Source organism: Marmota monax, unplaced genomic scaffold (assembly GCF_021218885.2).
Source record: "Marmota monax isolate L192 unplaced genomic scaffold, Marmota_monax_Labrador192_F-V1.1 WCK01_AAM20220418_F8-fsc00211, whole genome shotgun sequence".
In the NCBI taxonomy this organism is placed as follows: Eukaryota; Metazoa; Chordata; class Mammalia; order Rodentia; family Sciuridae; genus Marmota; species Marmota monax.
Window position 1 is genome coordinate 1,174,846 of NW_026694080.1, and position 13,787 is coordinate 1,188,632.

The 13,787-nt window shown below is 41.5% G+C and overlaps 1 protein-coding gene across 2 annotated transcripts in view; it reads right to left on the minus strand.

Moving 5' to 3' along the window:
- Positions 1–13,787, minus strand: part of Bltp3a (bridge-like lipid transfer protein family member 3A) — a 74,907-nt gene that overhangs the window by 13,403 nt on the left and 47,717 nt on the right. The window contains exons 9-15 of one of the 2 annotated variants that reach the window (XM_058585587.1): positions 10,198–10,284; positions 9,528–9,698; positions 8,804–8,943; positions 8,322–8,463; positions 7,876–8,069; positions 6,234–7,681; positions 5,054–5,095 (exon numbers count right to left, since the gene is read on the minus strand). In XM_058585587.1, the coding sequence (XP_058441570.1) occupies positions 5,054–5,095; positions 6,234–7,681; positions 7,876–8,069; positions 8,322–8,463; positions 8,804–8,943; positions 9,528–9,698; positions 10,198–10,284 (2,224 nt within the window). The remainder of the gene's footprint in view (positions 1–5,053; positions 5,096–6,233; positions 7,682–7,875; positions 8,070–8,321; positions 8,464–8,803; positions 8,944–9,527; positions 9,699–10,197; positions 10,285–13,787) is intronic. The other variant, XM_046464392.2, reaches the window with a different exon arrangement.

The window sequence follows — 13,787 nt, forward strand, 5'->3', positions numbered from 1 at the left end:
CCTGAGGCAAAATAAGACTGGGAAGTGTGCAGCCCAGCTGCTGGGAGGTTTTGTTGGGGAGAGCAATGGAAGATAAAGCTAGAAAGGCATGACAGTTGAAAAGAAACAGCTAAAGACCCTTTAATCCCACCCTCCCAGTTTACAGATGAACAGTCGGACCCATGGTCACAATTAAAGGTATTATTATTATTATTATTATTATTATTATTATTAGGTACCAGGGATTGAACCCAGGGGTATTCAATCACATCCCCAGCCCTTTGTACTTTTATTTTTTTACTTTGAGTCAGGGTCTCTCTAAGTTGCTGAGGCTGGCTTGGAACTTGTGATCCTCCTACCTCAGCCTCCTGAGTCACTGGAATTATAGGCATGTGCCACCATGCCCAGTTGAAAGTATTATTATGAAAAACCCCAAGCCCCTAACTTCCCTGTAAGTGCTCTTCACTTTACCACAAAAAAAATTGCAGCTTAAACTAAAGATTATATACGTCTCACAGCCATTTTAGTACATTGAGATTCACAGAGACAGCACCCAGCCCAGTGAGAGCTGGACGGGCACTGGGTGATTCTGTCTCAAACTAAACTAAACACAGGCAAAGAAGATCCAAAGAGGCTGTGAGGCAAAATGTCATCATATGCATTCTTCATGAAAACATGCCAGAAGGATCACAAGAGGCAGCATCTGGACGGCCAGGCACAATGGTGCACACCTGTAATCCCAGCAATTTAGGAGGCAGGAGGATCACAAGTTCAAAGCCAGCTTCAGCAACTTAGCAAGGTCCAAACCAACACAGAGAGACCCTGTCTCAAAATAAAAAAATAAAAAGGGCTGGGGACATGGCTCAATGGTCAAGCACCTCTGGGTTCAATCCCCAGGACCAAAAAAGTAGCAGCAGTGGCAGCACCTGGGCTACTTCAGTTGACTTTCAGTTGAGTTTTCTAAGAAGTGTTCAGAGAGGTAAAAGACCATGTCTGCTAAGGAGAAAGGAAAATTTGAAGACATGGCAAAGGTGGAAAAGGCCCATTGTGAAAGAGAAATGAAAGCCTACATCCCTTCTAAAGGGAGGTCTCCATCAGTCTTCTTGTTCAGCTCTATCACCTCAAAATCAAAGGAGACCATCCTGGCCTAACCATTGCCGATGTTGCAAAGAAACTGGGATACGGAATCACACTGCTGCCGACAACAGGCAGTCTTATGAAAAGAAAGCAGCTGAGCTGAAGGAAAAACACACAAAGGACACTGCTGCCTACCAAGCTAAAGGAAAGTCTGATGCAGCAAAAAGGCAGCTGTCAAGGCTAAAAACGCTCAAGAGGATCAGGAAGGTGTAGAAGATGATGATGATAAACAAGTTGGTTCTAGGAATTACTTTTTTTTTTCTTTCCTTGTCTATAAAGCGTTTAACACCAACCATACAAAACTCATTCCTTTTAAAGAAAAAAAATTGCAATGTAAGTATATAGTTAACATACTACCAAATGTGTCTTTCGGTGGCACTGTCTTGGTAATACTTTCAACAGCTGCTAACCTTGCCTGGTACAGTATGGGGGTTGTACACTAGCATGGAATTGAAAGCAGGTTTTTGTTGTTACACACCACAAATTAGTTCGATATGGAGACAATATAGTTTTTCATCTTTAGTTGTCCCTGATGTAGCTTATATGAAATAATTGTTATATTAACTGAATACCACTCTATAACTGAAAAAAAAATGCAGCTGTTTTGTTGACATTCTGAATGCTTCTAAGTAAGAAGAAGAGACAGAAATGTGTTAAACAGACAGGGTCAAGGACCCCCACACCAGGAGTTTAAAAAATGGAGTAGACAGCTTGTAATTGTAACTGGTGACTCCATTGGGGCCTGAAGGTATGTGCCTGAATCCTGAGCCAGTCCCTGAGGCAAAGCAGCACCCTGATAATATCCTGGTGTAACTGGACTCAAAGACACACTTCTTTAAAATCTCTAGCATATGGTTTCCAAGGCCACATAAAAAAATAACTCCCCTCTAACCTTGTTATATTAAACCCCTAGACAACAGACATCCCTCAAACCCTCCTTCGGGCTTCTCCCCTACAAGAGCTCTGCTTTCTTTCTTTTTTTTTTTTTGGCGGGGGGAGGTTATCTGGGATTGAATTCAGGGGCACCTGACCACTGAGCCACATCCCAGCCCTATTCTGTATTTTATTTAGAGACAGGTCTCACTGGGTTGCTTAGCACCTCATCTTTGCTGGGGCTGGCATTAAACTCACAACCTTCCTGCCTCAGCCTCCCAAGCCGCTGGGATTACAGGCATTTTTTTGCCACCATACCTCACTCTGCTTTCTATTACTTTAATAAATGCTGTTACTTTGCTCTCACCCTTTGTCAATGGATCTCATTCATTGAATTCAAGAGACAAAGAACACAGATCATCCCATCTCCTAAATACAAATTTTATTTTAAAAAATTATATATTAAAGTGTTTTGAAAACTGTAAAGTGACACATGGATTTATCATAATAATTGACTATGCTACACTAAGAAGTTCAAATGGGACCTGGGGGTGTAGCTTGGTTGGACAACGCCTTCCTAGCATCAGGCCCTGGGGTTCCTTCCATCCTCAGCACCACAAAAAAATAAAAAATTCAAAGAAAATTCAGGAAGGCATAAGGAAAATGCTTAGAGGTTTTAGAGTAAGGAAATGACAAAATCACAAAAATCACACCTGTGTTTTAGGAAGTTTAACGTGGCTTTTTCAATGTAGAAACCAACACTTTACTAAAACAGTCCAATGTGGAAACAGACAGGAAAAGCTGATAAGAGATTCTCTAGAGAAGTGTGTCCTGGTGGTAGCATCAGCATCAACAGGGAACCTCTCAGAAACGCAGAATCTCAGCCCAATCTCATACCTACTGAATGAGAAGCTCTGGGGACAGGTCTCTGCAACCTGTTCAATGAGGACTTGAGGTGATTCTGATGCACACTCAGTTTTAAAAACCACTCATTTAGGAATTACGGTCAGAACAAGACAGATTAGTTTTAAGAGGCAAAGCACTAAAATGTTCAGCTGGATGAGCAGGAGAATGCTACTATCCAAAGAAGAAAGAACTGATCTGGGGAGGGATACGAAATCAGTTTCAAACATGTGAGCAGCTACCTCTGAGAGATCCAACTGTCTAGTAGACAATTTTAAATGAAGAGCAGGAGAAAGGAAGGAATTCAGGACAGAAAACAAAGCTTACAGCAGACGTAAGGAGATGAATAAAATAACCAAGAGAAAATATTCAAAAGCATAGACTGATACAAACCTTCTAAAGTCTGGCAAATGCATCAAGAACCTTAAAAATATTTGCAGCATTTGACCCAGTATCACTTACAGACTTTTACTCTAAAGAGAGATTTAGATACATACAAATATGCAGAGTAAGGTTCACAAAAATAAGAACACTAAACACAGCATTAGTTCTACCTGAGAAAGACTGGAAACAGACTAACAGACCCCATAGATAATGAAATGGATGAATAAATTATAATATATACATTTGATAGAACATAATAATGCAATTAAAAATCATGTATTCAAATACATAATAAATGAGAAAATATTCACAATAAAACATTAAGTGAATAAAGCAGGATGCAATGTTGTAGAAATAATATAATCCTATTGTAAAAACAGTATTTGTGTCCATATACAAGCATTCACATGGGCACACAGATTTAGATGGGTGTACAAATCAGGAAGCAAATAGACCTAAATGTAAATAGCAACTTTTTTGTGTGTGTGTGCTGGGGATTGAACCCAAGGGTACTTTACTACTGAGTTATATCCCCAGTCCTTTGTATTTTTTATTTTAAGACAGGGTCTTGGTAAATAGCTGACCATCTTGCTAACTAGTGGAGGCTGGCTTCAAACTTGGAATCCTCCCACCTCGGCCTCCTGAGTATCTAGGATTGCAAGTGTGCATCACTGCACCTGGCAAGAGCAGCTATCTCTATTTTCTCCTTTCTTCTTATCACCTACATCTTCAATACAATGAGCACAGATCACTCTTATAATTAAAAAACTAAAAATTAGGACAAAAGTGATCATAACAGCCATGATGGTGCATGCCTGCAATCCCAGCATTTTGGTAGGCGGAGGCAGGAGGATCACAAGCTCCAAGCCAGCCTCAGTAATTTAGCAAGGCCCTAAGCAACCTGGAGAGACTAAAAAGGACTAGAGGGCTGGGGTTGTGGCTCAGTGGCAGAGTGCTTGCCTAGCATGCGTGAGGCACTGGGTTTGACGCTTAGTACCGCATACAAATAAAACAAAGGCCCATTGACAACTAAAAAAATTTTTAAAATAAAAATGAAAAAAAAAAGAGCTGGGGATGTGGCTCAGTGGTTAAGTATCCCTGGGTTCAATTCCCAATACCAAAAAAAAAAAAGTGTTCAGAATATGGACAACCTTGAAAGTATTTACATTTGTAGGACAAAAAGAAAAGAGCGGACAAAAAAAAAAAAAAAGAATCCTTCAGAGAAATGAGAGTAACTGCAGTAATTTTCAATGTAGAAATCAACAATTTACTAAAACAGTCCACATGTGGAAACAAGAAAACCCGATTCCCTAGAGAAGTGGGTCCTGGTGGAAGCATCAGCATCAACAGGGAACTTCTCAGGGTTAAAAATGTTCAGGAAGAGTTGCCCGGCAATGTTAACTGCCGCAGAGAAGTCCAGGAAAGGGCAGACTGAGGAAAGGCCATGGGTTTGGACAGATAGGAAGGCACTGTCGGTTTCACCAGAGCTTTTATCACACATCTTCCTGTGATCATTTTCATTTTACCCATCTCCTTTATACGTCTCCATTTAGAAAAGGCAGCACCTTCAGTCTTCGCCCCACCACTCACAAGTTGTATAAATCTTGAGCAAGTTTTTTTTAACCTTGCTGAGCCTCAGTTTCCTCATCTGTAAAATGGCGAGTGATATTAGTATCTTTCTTATAGGACTGTTACAAGAATTCAGTGGATTAATATTGTATGTAGGACAATGTCTGACACACAAAATACTTCAATCTAATATTATTACAACACTCACCCCTTTAAGTTTTCCTCTCTTCTTCCTCCTTGGCAATCTATCCTAGCAGGAAGATACACATAGGCAATGCTAAGAGACCCACGTAAGATAATTCACTACATTCACTTCGAAAAACAGTTCTAATGCCACTGATCGTCATACCATGCTCTCTAAATCACAAAGTGTCCCAACAAAGATTTCCTTTACTTCATTGTCTTTCCTAAATCCACAAGGAACCCATGGGAAAATTCATAATGCTCTCCTCTTCTAATGTCACATTTCTGTGTTTTCTCCCTATTGTATCTCTAGTACTTAACCCAGAGCCTACAACACAATAAGAGCTCAAAAAGTATTTGCTAGCTGGGCACAGTGGTGCACACCTGTAATCCCAGCAGGTGGCTGAGGGAGGAGAATTGAGAGTTCAAAGCCAGCCTCAGCAAAAGCAAGGCGCTAAGCAACTCAGTGAGACCCTGTCTCTAAATAAAATACAAAATAGGGCTGGGGATGTGACTCAGTGGTCGAGTGCCCCCAAGTTCAATCCCCAGTACCAAAAAAAAAAAAAATGTATTTGCTGCTTTCTTCTTACTCTGGCAGATGTTGGTAAGGTGTATCAGAAAGAACAAGTCCAAAGCCCCAGTTTTTCTACTAACAAGATAGAGAGAATCCATGAGCACATCCTCTATTGAGCTTTAGTTTCCTCAACTATAAATAGGGGATAAAAAGGTCTGTAGCTGGGCTGGAGTTGTGGCTCAGCGATAGAGCGTACACCTCATATGTGCAAGGTGCTGGGTTCAATCCTCAGCACCACATAAAACTAAATAAATAAAATAAAGGTATTGTGTCCAACTACAACTAAAAAAAAAAAGTCTGTAGCTATCCTACTAAGCTGATACAGGGGATCAAGTCAAACAAAAAAATCACATGAAAGACCACTGAGAAGAATATTATACAGATACCAGCTATTGTTATCATAACATATCTGTTATTAATAATTATGAATTAATGAAAGAGAAGATAATCTGATTTTAAGCAGCAATAAACAATGACTTGAAAACTGCCCATTAAATGGGCCCATGTGTGCATTCTCCTGGACTATGTGGTGCTTCAAAACATAAAAGTGCACATAATAGGAGGCCTTGGGCCGAAGGGTCAGAACTAGAGGAAGAGATGGAGTGAATGAAGGAGGCAGAGAACCACTCACTTGGTTGGGGGCAGGGACAGCATCTTGTGCATGGTGGAGGTCATTCGATCTCTGCCCAGACTGAAGGCATCCTTAGTCAGGGACACAGCTTCCTTAGTGAGGTCCATGGTGGCATGTAGAGCCTCCTTGGTGGCATCCTTGGTCATGTGAATAGCACTCGACAATTCTCCTTCAAGGTTCTTCAAGGGAACAGGCTCACCCTGTCCGTTCACAGCAGTATCCCTGCCAGCTGTGGACTTCAATGCAGCTGGTGAGCTGGAGGCTTGGGCTCTGCTCAGTCTCTTGGCCTGGAGGGACTCAACTGCCTCGTGGCCTTTCCCTGACAGCTGCTGTGGAAGTGGATCTGAGTCCTGCAATTCTCCATTGCTCTGAGGCCTCTCATGAGATGCATCAAGATTGTCAATACTACTATTCTCCAGGACCTTCTCGGGGCTTGCTGGGCCCTGGTCTGAGGAGGCATCAGACTTCAGTTCCCGATCCTCTGAACGAGACAGCTCTGAATCTATAAGGCTGGTGGTGTCTGAACCTGCAGAATCAGCATCGACAGCCCCAGGGGCAGGATGCATGAGTAGAGCCACCTCAGCGCTGGGAAAGAGCACACCAATGCAAGCTGTCTGGTCCTGCAGGGGAGACCCTGTCATGGCCTCTGTATCCTTAGTCAGCTGCTCCTGAAGCTCCTGCAGCACCTCCTTCAGACGGAGCAGAGCCAAGTACTGGTAATGGTCCAGCCTCACGCAGACATGGGCTGGGGAGTGTACAAGCACATGGACATCTGCTGCATCCTCCAGCTCTGTCACAGGCCCTTTGTTGCCCACACCATCACTGCCTTCTCTCAGAATTTCCATGACTTCTGTAAGGCCTGACAAACTTTTCAAATCATGCTCAGTCTTTGACCTCTGATGGGACACAGAATCAGGGATGAGGACTTCAGAGTGAACAGGACTGCCAAAGCTGGCTGATGGTTTCAACCTCCCCTCCGAGGCCAAAAGGAGCCTTCGAGCCTGGGCCTGCTGCCAGCGGAGAGGTAGACAGGCCCAAACAGACAAGGGGAAGGGGGCCACAAAATTCAACGTATGGCCTTTGAAGTTCTCTGTTCCCTCAAAGTCCAAGGAGATCCGGGTGAAGTGGATGGACCAGAGATCCTGGGAAGCCTTAGGCCTCTGGGGAGGGAGGGTACTAGGCTGAGGAAGGCGGGAATCCATCTGGAAGGCATGATGCAAAAACAGCATGTGCAGAAGGCTAAAGCCACCCGGAACCTTGGGAAAGTGATCATAATTAGAATGGAAGAACTCGGCAGCAGCAAAACCCCGGAAGAGAGTCTGGAGATCTGGACAGCTACATTGTGGGGCATATCGTGTATTGGTGGCAATCATCCCTGATGAAGAGAAGACAAGGGCCTGGGGACGATGCAATTTTGCCTGCTCTCTCTTCTCCAGAGGGAAGCTCACCTTCAGAGAAAAAACACAATTCAGAATGACTCTCTGAGTATCTCAACAACCCACCACTAATACACATGCCAAGGATCATTTGGGCCAGGAAACTGTTTTTCTTACTTCCATGAGGAGAAGAACTATGGATAACAGCCAAGAGAAAAATGCAATTGTGGTTACCACAGGGGACAAAATTCCTACTCTCTCCCTACCTTTAACCGGAAGGCATCCAGTCGGATGTCCAGATGTTCATCTTTCTGCCTTGAATCCTCCAGTTTGTAAATAGCTTTGAATTGCTCCAAGCTACGGTATAAATCTAGGCAAAAGAGGTTTCCCCAGAGCAAGCTGACAGGATCCACAGTAAATGCCAAATCATTTAACTGAATGTAGAGGTTGGGACAGGGAACTGGAAAGCAGAGAGGAAAAGAATCATCATATATGAAGTGGCAGCTAGACTCTTACTTACTAGCTAATGTTTGCTTTATTATCAAGACAGCAAAGATACACATTATGCAGGGCAGATTTTAACAAAGGTATACAAAATTAACTCAAATACCTAAACTCTTAATAACAAATGAGGATACACATAGTGGCCCTGAGTCTGAAAAAGGTGAAGAGCATGAGCTAGACAAAAGAAATGGCTGGTCCCGATGCTCACCTGGAAGCTCCTGATTATCTGGGAAATAATACTCTGTAAACTCAACATGAATGGCAGAGACCTGAGTGGGTAAGCTGTGGAGTTTGCGACTGCAGGAAAGGAGTGTAGATGGCTTCTTACTTGGCTGTCCAGCTGTAGAAACCTAAGCAATCACAACTTACTGTTAGCATCTGTAGCAGTCCCCAGAATAGAAGTCAATTCCTCAACTATCCTGCCTAAGCCTGGCACAAACATATTCCAGGCACTCTCTCCACCTTCCACTAGCCCTAAGGTAGTTTTTTCAGCAGGTGGTTGAGTAGAGCACTCCAAGGAAAGCTGGGACAAGTCCTTTTCTCAGTAGCTATGCTCAAAAAGACCCCACTGTCAGTCTACCCAGAATAAGGCAAATGGTCCCTGGATTCTACAACTTTGGTCACACTGTTCCAGTTGCCTTCCAAATGAACTTTCCAGCCCTTTCCAAACATGTTTCCCCACATCCTCACCTGATGGATGTCCAGGTCATCCACTCGTACAACCATGCAGCTAGAGCGTAAGCGATTCCAGGCCGGAGGCCGAAAAGCAGCCTGACGTCCCCCAGAGGGACACTTCTCAAGAAGGTTCTTTCGAGGACTAGAGAGAGAATCTAAATAAAAATAAGAAAATGATATATTGTCAACTCTCATTATTAATTGAACTAGAAAAGTAAGCCGGGCATGGTGGTGCATGACTGATCCCAGGGACTCTGAAGGCTGAGGTCCTGAGCAAAAAAAAAAAAAAAAAAAAAAAAAAAGAGCACAAACTGGATGGAACTCAAAAATGTTTTCCTGAAGACCAAGGTAACAGTGTTGTTTTTGTTTTTGCGGTTCTGGGGATTGAACCTAGGGCTGCTCTATCACTGAGCTACAGTCTCAGTCCTTTTTAGTTTTGTTTTAAGACAGGGTCTCACTGTGCCCAGGCTGGTCTCAAACTTACAATCTTCCTGCCTCAGCCTCCCAAGTAGCTGGGATTACAGGCCTGTGCTACTATACCTGGGGATAACAGCTTTCTGAATAGAGATGATGAGAACTTCTCTTTAACAGTACAGCTATCCCTGAGGACAAAGAAAGTCACTAATGTCACTCGGCGGGACACAGTTGGTTTAACTAGCTACTCCACTGCTCTATCTGCACTGGTTATTCCAAGGTGAATGGTTAAGAGGCTAAGAACTGGAGTCTTCCAGTTTTTTACCTGCTTTCCTCCGGAAAGGGGAGTCTACCCCCAGGTGCCAAGGTGGTTTCAGACCAGTCTCTTCATGCCACTTCTCCATTTTACTCTGAAATTCTATCACAAGCTTCTGAGCCCAATGTCCTCGGGTCTCCATGGCCTCACAGTGCCGTACCCAATGTTTGCAGCTATCACCTGTACAACAAAAAAAGCAGAAAGATTTTAGCCCAAGACCATGATCCAATGTTTCCGTTTTCCCTTCCTGTCAGAAAAATCACAGTGTAGAATCTGACCCCTCATTCCCAATCCAGAACTCTGAAATAAGGAAATATTATCCAGTGAGAGCTCCCAAGTTCATCTGGACTCCATATGTGATTTTTCCTAAGGATCCTTAAGGGCAATAGCTGACTGCTGCCATCCTTAACTATGGATTACTAGAGAGGATCTAACTCTAGTGGAGATCTAGGGCTGAGGGGAGAATCAAAAGCAACATCTCAGGCACTGCTCCACCCCCAACTTCCTCTCCTCCATCACAAGAGCAGATCATCCAAGTTTCCAAAAGATGCCCTGACACCTCTGAGTATGTGCTGTAATCCCTGGAACCCTCCTGCTGGGCAGTCAGGAATGAAACCAGGAATCTTCCCTCAATATTTTGGGCCATGCTAGAATTGACCCCATTCAGATTTCTCCTAACCTGCCCAGTGGAAGGGGTAGTAGTCAAATGCCATCTTGCGGAAGGTAAGCTGCATGGCACCACCCATGAGTCTATTTGCAGAGATACCTATGAAAGAAAAATACAGGTGAATAGCACTGGAAGGAACAAAGAAGCCTAACTACCACCTGAAGCACTTAGAAGTCCTCTGGAGCCACCTCCAAATCCCAGCTGGGAACACAGTGCAGCTGAAAGGACATGATGCCAGGTGACTTGCAAGCCTGCAGCCTTCTTCTGTTAAGCTGCAATAGCCCATGGACATGCTCTAGAAGATCCAAAAAAAATAATAAAGTATATTCCATTGTCTCTGTAACTGGCTGCCAGATTTCCAGAAAAGCCAAAGAAAATAAAAAATTGATTCAGGAATTCTAATACTAGGTTTCCCACAGACCCACTCTACAACCTGGACTGACTGGTTCCCCCAACCCTAAAAACATTAGTCTTACTGTCCTTCAACACAACATCTGGAAAAGTATAACCAGATCCTCCCTGCTCCCCTCCTCTGCTCCCCACACACAAAAATACCCATATTATTTCTTTTCATATCCCGGTCTCATAGCTAAAGCTATGATATTAGACAATCGCTATATGCTGTACATACAAAATACCATGGAACACTGAAACATGGAACATTATAAGATAAAAATATATTATTTTGTAGGTAAACTGGAATTTCTATCAGCAAGTCAAAAATTACATTATGTTTACCTTAGAATTTATGTTAAATTCTTACTAAATGAATGAACTTCCCATGTTTCTACCTTATCTAATTAGACTAAAAAACTGTAAAAGTAGAAATTATTTCTTCCACACATTATGTGGTCCACCCTTTTGTGCACTTCCACCCTGTACTCTACGATTGTATCTAGTCTTGTAACTAATAGATGCTACTTGTAACTAGTAGACGATAAGAGGGAAGAAAACAACACAGAAATGAGTAAAAGGAATCACCATGCAATCTTTAGGAATAAGCCAGGATAGCTTCAACAAGTAGGTCATTTCCTCCAATCTAGATTTTGCCATCCCAAATTCTGGACTAATCATCCTCCTACCAGGTGAAACACCTACACCAGAATTTCTGTTTCTCAATTTTTTTTTTTTTTTTTCATAATGACCTCCCCTAGATTTTTGTTTTGTTTTTGTTTTTGTTTGTTTGGTTGGTTGGTTGGTTGGTTGGTGCTGGCAATTGAACTAGGGATGCTTTCCCATTGAGTTACATCCCCGGCCCTTTTTACTTTTTGAGACAGGGTCTCACTAAGTTGCTTAGGGCCTAAGTTGCTGAGGCTGGCCTTGAACTAGTTAACCTCCTGTCTCAGCCTCCCAGGTTGTTGGGATTATGGGCATATACCACCACACTTGGCCTAAGGAGACTTTTTAGACATTTTTTTCCGAATTGTCCCCCACCATGAAATTTTAATTCCATAGGTATACTATACACATGTATAATTCTCAAAGTTAAAATCACAAAGTTAAAATCACACTTATAATATATATGTGTGTATATATATGTATATACTTCAGACATATTAAAAAATACAAAACATTTTCTTTTTCAGTCCAGGGTAAAGAAACAGAATAACTGTTTTAAGCTAAATTAAATATTTTAAATATATTAATGTTCAACTTAAATTTGTAATTGTGCTGATAAAATATGATTATTTACTTATATAAACTGTAATGTAACAAATTAGCTATGCAAATTAGCAATATATAAACACATAATAGCAATATAATAAAACTTTTAATTATTAAAAATTATTTCAGCAAAAGTAAAAATTTTAATTTCTTAAAATTATCTTTAGTGGTTGGGGTTGTAGCTCAGTGGCAGAGCACTTGCTTAGCATATGTGAGGCACTGGATTCAATTCTCAGCACTGCATATAAATAAATAAAATAAAGGTCCATCAACAACTAAAAAAATTTTCTTTTTTTTTTTTTTACTCTTTTTTTTTTTTTTTGAGAGAGAGAGAGAGAATTTTAATATTTATTTTTTTTAGTTTTCGGCGGACACAACATCTTTGTTTGTATGTGGTGCTGAGGATCGAACCCGGGCCGCACGCATGCCAGGCGAGCGCGCTACCGCTTGAGCCACATCCCCAGCCCAAAAATTTTCTTTAATGTTAAAAAAATTATCTCTAGTGAACTCAATTTTTTGTTTGATACAAGAAAAAACTTTTAAATTAGCCACCAGAGATTCATTCAGATATTGTCAACATTTTTCCTTTGTAGCACTTGACTAAATTAATAAGAGGCTAATTTTTGTAGAATTAAATAATAAAACAAACTGTTCCATTTAATATTTTCATTTAATTCTCAAAGTTAAAATCACAAAGTGAGGGTCACAAATAAATAATACTAGTAAGTAGCCAATGGCAGCCAACAGGTACCTGTAGGCATCTCTTGCCGTATGACTTTGAGATGGAGCAGTGGATTAAAACAAAGTCCACTGATTGCAGCCATCTACTTGCCACAGTTTGTAGTACTGATCTTCCATTCTGTATACCATTCACAAACTCAAAATCAATGCTGCTCATGAAAACCCAATGAGAGAAATACTAAGGAATAAAATTGTGTCAGGTAGGGTTAAGTTTTGGAAGACCACAAACCATTGTTGTTTCTAAGATTTCCCTACTTCCCAAACCCAATTTTCAATGTCCATAATAGGCAAATATCAAGACAAAAAGTAGATTAGTGGTGTTTAGGGCTGCAATTGTTCTGAAATTGATTATAGTGATGGTTGTACAATCCTATGAATAATATTAGAAATAATATTAGAAAACTAAAGTTTGTTGTATAATCTAAGTGGATGAATTTATGGTATGTGAATTATATCTCTTTTTACCTGGAGGTGATCATGATCTCAACTAAAAATACCTGACCTAGGTTACTACAGGAACAGGGTTCAAACCCCAAGCTCCCTTTGTTGGGCTATCTAGAACTAAAGGGACAAAAGCTACATGGACTGAGTGTATTGGAATAGGAACTAGAATTAAAATCAAATATAATTAATAATTACCATCATACCTAATATGTGAACACATAAATCATTCATAAGACGTAATGATAAAAAATTCTCCAGTGAGCTGATAGGAAGAAGAAATAGCCAGGCCTTAAGAAAGAGAAACAGCTTGGGCTTTGGCAATTTATTATGTCTGTCTGTCTGTCTGTGCCTCCGTGTGTGTGGGTGCATGTATTAAGTTGAGAGTGTAACTCCAACTAGAAAGCTTCCCTAGCATGAATGAGTCACTGGGTTCTATCCCCAGTAAAGCGGGGGTAGGGTGGAGGGGCCTTTTGGTTTACAGGCTTTATCCTGAGGAAAAACAGTTTAGGGGAAGAAAAAAAAAAAGCAGGTGATTTTCCCTCTTTTCCTAATCCACTGCCAACCTGTAAAGCTGCTCCACTTTCATTTTAAGACATAGTGTGGGCAAGCTGCTCTTCCGGGGTCCCCTCTTGCCCTGAGGGAGCACTCTCTTTCCTTCTCACTTCAAACAGGAAGGCTGGCACTGGCAGATGGCTGGGATCTGCTACAGCAGCAGAGGGTGCTGTAGCAGAGGGTGGAAATCCTATTTCATC